The 10746-nt window shown below is 38.2% G+C and overlaps 1 protein-coding gene across 20 annotated transcripts in view; it reads left to right on the top strand.

The window, feature by feature from the left end:
• The window catches only part of dock7 (dedicator of cytokinesis 7), a 63491-nt gene continuing 52745 nt past the window's right edge, over positions 1-10746 (top strand). For all 20 annotated transcript variants that reach the window (XM_053499516.1, XM_053499526.1, XM_053499525.1 and 17 more), the window contains exons 1-2: positions 1-82; positions 9188-9290. In XM_053499516.1, the coding sequence (XP_053355491.1) occupies positions 45-82; positions 9188-9290 (141 nt within the window). In that variant the 5' untranslated portion in view covers positions 1-44. The remainder of the gene's footprint in view (positions 83-9187; positions 9291-10746) is intronic.

The raw sequence follows: 10746 nt of genomic DNA, 5'->3' as shown, positions 1-10746 counted from the left end.
TCTTCGGGAATCCGAGCACAAGCAGTCGGTTAGCGGCCACAGCCATGGCTGAGCGCCGCGCCTTCGCTCAGAAAATAAGCAGGTAAGACTCTTTTAGTAATTTTCCCATCGCTCTGTTTGTTTTATATCCTGTCCGTATTTCTCGGCTTGCCTACCTTGGAGGTTAAAAGCCGTTAAAATAAAGGCCTGCAGTGTGCGTGTGTATGTGTATGACGGGTAACGTTAGCTTGCGTTAGCGCTAGCGCTGTTGTTGTAGCCCTGCAGTCAGAGATGCCCCAGTGACCCACCCAAACCGCACGGAATGATGGCTTTGTGCCCTCCTGGATGTTTTTTTTTTTTTTTTTTAAGACCAGTAAAGTCAGGTTTAGTCTAAATGAAAACATTACTAATTTAGATTAAGTGATCAGGCCATTCTGTAGTCCTGGATTCCTGCAAAAATGAAGGTTGGAGACATACAGTAATCATCCCCCCCCCCCCCCACACACACACACACACACACACACACACACCGAGCATAATTAGTTACTGTGCATGTCTAGTAACCTACTACATTATACATCCTAGTTTCATGTTACTGCTTGAGTATTAAGTCCTTGATTTAATTCTTTTTACAGTACTTTTATTGCTTTTATTGTTAATTGCAAAGTATTCATTTGACAGAAATCTTTACTGACTCTGTCGTGGTGATCAGCCCCGAATCAAAGGTTCGATTCCTGCCTCAGGTCTGTGTGCATGGAGTTTGCATGTTCTCCCTGTGTGCTCGGTGGGTTTCCTCAGGGTACTCCGGTTTCCTCCTACAGCGCAAAGAAGTGCAGATTAGGTAAATGGGCAGTTCCGAAATTGCCCGTCGTATGTGTGGGCGTGTTCTGGTGTGTTTCCTGTGAAGGATCAGCACTTTGTCCAGGGTGTACTTCGCCTTGTGCCTAGGCTCCAGACTTCCCGAAACCTTGTACAGGATAAAAAGTATAGTGAGTAAGTTGAGGGTGTATTTACATTCACATTATTGGTAGTTGGCCGTTCGTCAACATTATTGTTTTTCTCCTTTCTCGGGTGCTCTTCCATATTTTATATTACCTGAAACAGCAGGTGGCAGTGTGCACCTGCTTGGTTTTTAAACCACTATTTAGCACGAGAGAAAGAGGACGTTATATATTATCTAATATTATTCAGATTTGAGAAAAAATTTCAAGAGCAACGCTATCGCATTCCTTTCTACTTTATCAGCTATGGCTGTGTAGGTCAGAGGATGAGATTGGCACATATTACGTTCACATGGAGATTTCAGGGTCCGACGCCACTGGTGATGTCATGTCTAAACAGCAATCTGCTTCTGTTCTCGGGTACAATTGGCTTTCATGTCTGATTCAATCCGTGCCCGAGTATGCCGCATCGTACCTGAGACTACACTTCAAGTGGACTTTGGTAAGTTTCCTGAGCGCAGAACGATTGTGTTGTCACTAATTAAAATTAACCAGACTTTGAGGTCAAGATTTCTCCAAACTATACCGGTCATAGTTTGAAAACGCCATGAGCTGGTCCTTACTGACGGCTTGGAATATTATTTCTATCCAAGTAACACCGCTTTATAAAACAAATCCCCCAGAGATTAAAACAGCAAACAACTGTGCTTGCATATAATTGAACATGATTTATATTCTACATCCTAGAACAATACTGGGGATTTCAAAACTATGAAAAAAACAGATATGAAATTAGGTAATCAAGTAACAACAACGGTCAACATTTGTTATTTTAAGATACTTAGGCAGGCTCTTCTGGAACAGTTCTTGCAAGAACAGTATTCAAGTGTATAGTCAAGTGCGTTTGTAAAACCCATCAAGCACCATAATGAAACTGGCTCTCATGAAGACCTTCCCAGGAAAACAAGACCAAAACCTACCTCTTCTGCATAGGAAAAGCTAATTTAGAGTTAACAGCCTCAAAAATCACCAATTAACAAACAGCACCTCAGATTAGATGTGTAATAAAGGCTTTACAGATCATGAGTAACAGATACATCTTAACTATTCAAAGAAGATTATTGCATATTTTTGGACGCCTTCAGCATTGTTTTACAATGTAAAAAGAAATATAAATCAGGAACGACCATTGAGTTATTAAATTATCCCAAATTTTTAAGCGGTAGTGTAATTGTGCAGCAATAATATCCTGGAGTTTTCACGTTGTATTTGCGCTGTGTTTTCAAACCACAGCTACTCAGTAACAGTTGCATTCCTTGTGCACTGTAAAAAAGGAAATGGCTTTTTATAAAATTTTACTTTTTAATTATCATCCTCAGTCGTGACAGCAGACCTTCAGTATCTAGCACATATTTAGAAAAATCCAGCTTTTTGGATGTCTACACAGCTAGCTGTTTCAGCATCTTGTCTAGTTTTCTTCACTGTGCTGGTTGTAAGAGGAGGATTACCTAAACTGCAACGTGATCTAAGCATTTAACCAGAAATTGTTGTTGGTACTTTATTATGTAGGCAGATATGTTGCTTAACACACAGTTCTGACCTCATTCAAAGCTATTTCTGCATGAAGCATTTTAGACATGAAGCAGGCAGTCTGGACATGTGGCAAATGGTGTACTGAGAAAACGTTTTATTTTGATGGTATTCTAGCACTAGTGAAACGTTGGGATAAATGCGTTACTATTGAAGGGGTTTATATAAAGAAATGAAGGGAGTTTTTACTCTCGTAACTGTCTTCTGTTATTCTGCACAAGCGAAAGTCCTGGTTTGACTTGAAAGCCCCTCCACCATCTTTTGTAAAATAGTTTGGAACACATGCTTATAGATATTTCAAATCTGATGTTTCTTATAGTTTTTTTTGGGGGGGGATATGTTACCATACCAGTAGGATGCCATTGGCTGGTTTCAGACGATGCTTAAAGTTTTGTTTATATTATCACAGGATTTGTGTCTCTCCAGAACTGCCTTAAGATTTAGCAATGATGTTGAAGTCTATGGTTAAGATCTGGCATTTTGATTAATTTAGTTTTCATATGTTGGTCCATATTGATACAGGGACTGTTCCCTAATATTTGAAAAGATTTTCTTATGTTAGTCTTGGCTATTTCCCACCCTCAAGTCAGGTTTCCTTATTGTATGGCCTGGACCAATGGATGAGGATGAAGCCTCTCGCACGCCTTTTTTTTTTTTTTTTTTAGAGATGTGAAGCCAGCCATATCTTTATAAAATGACTTTATAAACTTAATACTTAGAAGGGAAAATGTAAGCCATGCTCTTCTGCATGCAAGAGCTCCCAGATGCTTATGATTAGCTAGTGTCACTGGGATTGAGAAAGGAGAGAATTAGACAGTTTGGGCCAATAAGACAGAGCCAGAGACAACACAGAGAGGTTGTTCTGGATGATGCAGTGACTCTCGGACATCTTGGTAAAAAAAACTTAGGACTGAGACTGCTTGTGCAGTGGTCAAATGGGATGTGCGGGTGCATGGAGAGATGGGTGGATAGAGGGATGAGTGGCTGGATGGAAGGAGGGAGGGGTGGGTGGTTGGGTGCGTGGAGGAATGGGTGGATGGAGGGATGGGTGGGTGGTTGGATGGGTAGCTTTATTAATCCAAGGGCAAAATTCCACAAAATATTAAATCAATTCAAAAGTAGAGTGTGCAATCAAGAGTATTTAAAGCAGTAAAAGCCTAAAGATATTTATATTTTGCTTTTAGGTTTGTAAAATGGCACTAAATTCATCCAATTGTTGCTTTAAAACTTTTTTTTTTTTTTTTTTTTTTTGCCAACATTCAAATGGGGAAGAACAGTACTTTTTGTGCATGGCATGTCACCCATGTTAGATAAACAAATATTGCAACAAATTGGTTAATTGGCAAAGAGCTTAGCACTGTGACACCACACCTCCAGGGTCGAGGGTTCACATGTTCTCCCTATGCTTGGTGGGTTTCTACCTGGTGCTCTGGTTTCCTCCCAGAGTCCAGAGGTTAGACTGAATTGTGGGTTTCCTAATTGCCTGTAGTGTGTGAGCGTGACTGTGATGAAGATAGATTATGTTGCCTATTAGCTCAGAACATGACTGTTGGAATTATTGCATTAAGATAAACTCCTAATAGAAAATGAACAAACTCACTTTGGTCAATCAGATTTGAGAATTGAACTGCGCTGTAATTGTAAACAGACATGAACAATGCCATGGAAGCTCAGGCTGGATATTTCTACATCGTCTCCCTGTATAATAAGAGTTGTTTGTGTAAAGGGGCAGATGTTCTCCTGCTTTAAGGACAGCCCAACTCTGTGATGTCTGTAATATTTTAGGGTAAAATATGACCATTTAAAGGAGAAACACATGGCTTTATGATGTGTAGTATTATGGCTGAGTCTGCAGCTGGCTTAAGTGTAGAGATGGTGCTGTGTTTATTGCTAAAACCCTCTTTCTCTGAAGATCAGATTTTTTTTAAAACTGTGCAGTCTGTTTTTGTGTTTTATTTAGGTATTATAATTGCAATTGTTTCTGCCAAATTGTCATTAAAAACAAACTTGTTATAAGTGTTGATTCTTATGAACTCCACAACATTAAGTGCAATTCTAAACTCATTCTGTTCGAGTCGTTCATTCATGAAGAGTACAGAAACATTTCTGGGTCTTTTCCAATCTTGAACTGCCCAGTGTTTGTAAGCTTGTTGCACACTGTTCTTGGCTGACAGAATTGCACTTGTGTGGTCATCTCCTATTGTAGCTCTTTTGCCTCAAGGTAGGACTTTTTGTTGTTGTTGTTGTTGTTGTTGTTGTTGTTGTAAGGAATAATTGTTTAAATTATCATTACTTTACTGTCAACTTATACCAGTCTGTCCAAACTTCACTGACCTCTCTCCACTAGGCTTTGCTCTATAATCATTATAAGGAGAAGTTGCATGTCTATAGAGTTGGCTTGTAAGAAGGTGAATGTTCAGGTGCACCTGTAAAAAGCATTTTTATACAATTAAATTATTCAAAGTATTATTACACGCATTAAAAAGCCTTCAATTGGCCTTTTGTCTCCAAATTCTGTGAGCAAATCAATCTCAAAATCCACCCATGGTCTGTTATACCTCTCTCAACACAGCACACGTGCTAACTAGTCTCAAACATGTGCCTGTACCCACCTTTAATTTTGGAGGCATTTAAGGCGGTAAAATGTCAGTTCCTTTTGTTTCATTCTTGCATTTGCAGTTAGTTTGTATTGTTTAAATGCTGCACTTGGTTTTTAAGTCATAAGGCTACATTTTATTACTCATGTTTAATTCAGTTGTTGAGTTAAGCTAAGGTATAAAACTTTCAATGTTATGACACCTTTTTTACGGTAAAGGTTTTAAAATGTGTTTAAAAAAATTAACAAGTGAAATATTGAGACAGGATTTTTATACAATTATGATATTTACGGAGTCTCAATATTAAGCAGATTGCACCTAGGAATCGTTTTAGTATCGTATCTTGTGGTGACTAGTGAGTCCTATTGCAACTAGTTGGTGTTAGTTTTGGCAGCAGAGCTTTGTGTACATAAGTGAAAACTGGGTAGATTTAACACACACATATATAACATAAACCTTAATCTCTACCCAACTATTAGAGACTTTCCCCCCCAAGTAATGTAACCTGACACCAGACTCTTTAAGGGGAGGCATGCAGTAATCTGCTGTCTAGATGAATAGTCTTACCATCTGCCTAAAATTACCCAACTATTATAATACTCCTAGATTTGATAAGACCGTTCCCAGGCTTTTGTTCTATTACGGGATGCTCTCTAGTTGTTTTCCCAGGTCTGCGATAAGATGATTAAATCAGTTTGGGTTGAAGTTGCGACGTCAGTTTTTTTTTTTTTTTTCCTTTTCTTTTTTTCTCCAGTTTGTTCTTAGCCTGTAAAATAGTCGATTTCCACGTGACCAAATTTTCATAACAGATAATAAAATCAGCTCTTCCTTTTCAGAGTGTTTTGGATGTTCATTTATTCAGTTACTTTAGTTTTTTATTGCTACAGGCATAGAAGATCAAAATAATATCCTGACAAAAATGCTAAACCACTGTCTTTTGCGCTACGGGGGACATCTTTAAACTGCTTATTTGTTTTGTGGTCTGTGCCAAGTAGAGCATAGACATGGGCATTTCTGTTAAGTACTGTCTAGACGGTGTTTGCTCCAGTCAAAGCATTTCTACTCCTGTTGGATTTCACAAATGAAGGTAACGCTGATTCACAGCTTCGGAGAGCAAGATCTTATCCTTATGTTGTGTTTCTGCTTGAGCTGTCTTTATAATCGGGCGCACAGTTTGTACGGGAACTGTCCCAGCAGTCAGGCCACGAAACACAAATTGAGTCTGCGTAAACACCAGACTCTTTAGCTAATTTTCTCAGGTTTGTGAAGGAATGCCCAGTCTAAATAAATGCTTGAGCAGAATCAACAAGGCCACTAGCCATGTGGTGTTGGCTCGATAACCTCCACTGCTTAAGGGGGAAAAAAAAGTCTAGTGCCGTAAATCATCTGTTAGTTTGCCTTTTAAATACGGACATCGCAGTGGATCTTAATATGCAGTAAACATCCTAGCAAATAACCATCCAAGGGAGTATGGAAGGATGGATAGGCTCTCCAGAAGGTTAGCAGAGAGAGGTTGTGTGGTGGTAAGCAGCCATCAAGAGTAGACATAATAATAATAGTATTCATCCTTAAAATATTTACATGAATCAACTAGTGGTGTAAAGATGTTCTGTGCTGAGATCTAAGTGAATATGGTCTAGCTTTAATTAGAGTTTGGTGATTTTTCTCCAATAAATCCGTCATTTCAAATGAAAGGATGAGGCAGCGTTTTTGATGCTGTGTGCAGCCATGTTGATTCCCCTCTGTAAATTGTTAAGGGTGGGGACTGTCAGATTCGGGAATAAAACCCAGAGTTGACTTCTGTTGCAGGATTAGGGTTTATGTTATAAGACATCCTGTCCATTTACTCTGTTAAGAAAGAAGTGTTCATGGAGTTGTGTATAAATAGTACCAGTGCCATCACCAGTAGCAAATAGTGCAAATAATTTTTTTAATTATGCTTTAAATGTCCCCTTTTTTTTAAAGAACCTTTGTTTGACCTTTTCTCCTATAGTTAGCACTGTTAATATTTCTACATAATTTAGCACCTGGATACCTGGACTTTTTTTTTTTTTTTAAGTACATGTACTTCTATTTGCATGTTTTATATGTTTAGGGGACTATGTCCAGTGTGCTACAGTTCACAAGTTTGTACTGGTTTATATATTGACAACTTAATCTCATAATAAAAGCTAAAAAATTTTTTTTCACATTGTGATTTGCTTTTTTCCAGTACCTGATATTATAGCCTTGAGTATAAGCTATTTAAAAAAAAAAAAACTACTTGGCAAGCTAAGCACAAAACCACAGCTTACACCCATAAATCACTGACGATGCTATTTTAATAAATATAATACAAAATAAGCATAATAATACTGTATGCATCACTTATGTAAAATAATACGGACAAGTCTTTTTATATAATAACATTTTGCTGTTTCAAAAAAACCTTACATTTAAAACTTTTGGAATCTTTTTCAGGGACTTGGTTTAAATATATTTGTTTGTTTTGTTTGTTTCTTTTGTTAATTAGACCTGTGCATAGTAGCAGTATTGCACCAACTGTTCCTAAACTCAAAAAAAGAAGACAATTATTATGAGGGGGAAAAACAAAACAAAAAAATATATTTTGCAGAACATGGGGACATTTTTATTTTCCGCTAAAGCTGTAAACTATATATTTTTTGTCATTTTAAAAATTTTTTAAGTAGTCAGTTTGTAGTAAGTTTATCCATTTTTGTTCATTTTTATAATAGTGAATTTTTTCTACTACTACTACAAAAATAAAAAAAGGCAATCATGACCCAACATTTTAACGAATGGAATTAACTAAAATCTTTTTTCGGATGCTGGTTCTGTGTTGCTTTAATAGACGTTTAGATACTTGCTACAAATTCTACTTTTGTCCTACTGATGCAGGTGTTTTGCTGTAAGGACCTACTCAGCTACTCGGTTTGTGCCTGAAGGTGTAATGGTGGAGGGTAGGGGTGTTCAGTTTTCTTGAACAGAGCAAAGACCAGATGAATAGAATAGATGGCCACAGGGACTCTAGATGCATTTTTTTTCTTTTTACAATAGAAATGAACTGATGTCCTTTACTTGCATTTATTTGACATTTTTGTCTGCAGGGACTATGACCTTTTATGTATGTATCTACACTATCTGTCCGACAGTTTTAACATCCCATTCCACATTTATTATATTCCACATTTATTATATTTATTTAGTGGGAATTTATGCATTAGAAAGGTCAGGCATCGATGTTGGATTTGGAGCCCCAGGGTACAAACAGCCTTCCAGTTCATCCCAAACGTGCTCAGTGAGGTTGAGGTTATGGCTCTGTGCAGAATACTCAAGTTCTTCCAGTCGAACCTTGACAAAACCTGCGCTCAGAGGCATCGTCATGCTGCAACATGTTTGTGCCTTTTAGTTCCTGTAAAGAGAAACGGAAACGCTACAACATACAAAGACGTGTATACAGTTGTAAGCTTTCAACTTCGTTGTAGCAGTTTAGCAAAAGAACAACATAGGGATATGATGACAGGTGTCTAACTTTGGACCATATAGCGTGTATAGTCATTAAGCCTACAGTGTGTAAAACTAGCTGCATAACCAGTCTAGGCTTGTAGAGACCTTACCCTGTATCATCATTATGTATCATTGTTTCGATGGCCAAGAATAATACTTGATATCTTTTACAAGCTTTCACAAGTTCACAAATGACTTCCAATTAATAATAATAATAATAATAATAATAATAATAAAAATCTTCCTGTTGCATGTGATTTTTAGAATGTAGACGTCTTTGTCAGTGCATTGAGAGTAAATCTTTTGTGTTCCCTGGACTGATTACAGTCACCAAGCCTTCCCTATTGTAAGATATTGTAGGTTAGGGCAGGTAGATTTTCAGCAGTGTTCTGGTTCCTGAAGAAGCCTATGTTCTTGAAGCATATGAAGAGGATGTTCCCAGCACTTTAGATCTTTTTTTTTTTTTGCTCAAAGTGCTGGGTCATGGAATTTTTATGACTTTATATATTTAATCTATCATTGTTTTTTTTCCCAGCCATGATTTTTTTTAAACTCGACTTTTTCTGTATTTAGGACTGTAGCTGCGGAGGTGAGGAAGCAGATTGCTGGTCAGTATGGAGGTTCCCCTCAGCTCCTCAAAAATCTCCATATGGGGGGTAATTCAGCGAGCAACTCGGTGAGCATAGCAATGATATATTGTATAAAGTTCATGTGGTTCTAAGAATAATGGTCTTTTTTCTTGTCTTAATGTGATCATCTTTGAGCATTTAGTAATTATTAATCATATACAGTGGTTTGAAAAACTATTTGCCCCCTTCCTGATTTCTTATTCTTTTGCATGTTTGTCACACTTAAATGTTTCTGCTCATCAAAAATCGTTAACTATTAGTCAAAGATAACATAATTGAACACAAAATGCAGTTTTTAAATGAAGGTTTACGTTATTAAGGGAGAAAAAAAAACTCCAAATCTACATGGCCCCCTTGTTAAAAAATAACTTAACTGTGGTTTATCACACCTGAGTTCAATTTCTTTGGCCCCCCCCCAGGCCTGATTATTGCCACACCTGTTTCAATTAAGAAATCACTTAAATAGGAGCTACCTGAGACAGAGAAGTAGACCAAAAGCACCTCAAAAGCTTGACATCATGCCCAGATTCAAAGAAATTCAGGAACAAATGAGAACAAAAGTAATTGAGATCTATCAGTCCGGTAAAGGTTATAAAGCCATTTCTAAAGCTTTGGGACTCCAGCGAACCACAGTGAGAGCCATTATCCACAAATGGCAAAAACATGGAACAGTGGTGAACCTTCCCAGGAGTGGCCGGCCGACCAAAATTACCCCAAGAGCGCAGAGACAACTCATCCGAGAGGCCACAAAAGACCCCAGGACAACATCTAAAGAACTGCAGGCCTTACTTGCCTCAATTAAGGTCAGTGTTCACGACTCCACCATAAGAAAGAGACTGGGTAAAAACGGCCTGCATGTCAGATTTCCAGGGCGCAAACCACTTTTAAGCAAAAAGAACTTTAAGGCTCGTCTCAATTTTGCTAAAAAACATCTCAATGATTGCCAAGACTTTTGGGAAAATACCTTGTGAACCGACGAGACAAAAGTTGAACTTTTTGGAAGGTGCGTGTCCCGTTACATGTGGCGTAAAAGGAACACAGCATTTCAGAAAAAGAACATCATACCAACAGTAAAATATGGTCTGGTGTTTTGCTGCTTCAGGACCTGGAAGGCTTGCTCTGATAGATGGAACCATGAATTCTACTGTCTACCAAAAAATCCTGAAGGAGAATGTCCGGCCATCTGTTCGTCAACTCAAGCTGAAGCGATCTTGGGTGCTGCAGCAGGACAATGACCCAAAACACACCAGCAAATCCCCCTCTGAATGGCTGAAGAAAAACAAAATGAAGACTTTGGAGTGGCCAAGTCAAAGTCCTGACCTGAATCCTATTAAGGCGGTTCATGCTAGAAAACCCTCAAATAAAGCTGAATTACAACAATTCTGCAAAGATGAGTGGGCCAAAATTCCTCCAGAGCGCTGTAAAAGACTCGTTGCAAGTTATCGCAAATGCTTGATTGCAGTTATTGCTGCTAAGGGTGGCCCAACCAGTTATTAGGTTCAG

Source organism: Clarias gariepinus, chromosome 6 (assembly GCF_024256425.1).
Source record: "Clarias gariepinus isolate MV-2021 ecotype Netherlands chromosome 6, CGAR_prim_01v2, whole genome shotgun sequence".
NCBI classification, from domain to species: domain Eukaryota; kingdom Metazoa; phylum Chordata; class Actinopteri; order Siluriformes; family Clariidae; genus Clarias; species Clarias gariepinus.
The sequence above is the reverse complement of the archived record's forward strand: the minus strand, read 5'-3'. Positions and strand labels throughout refer to the sequence as shown.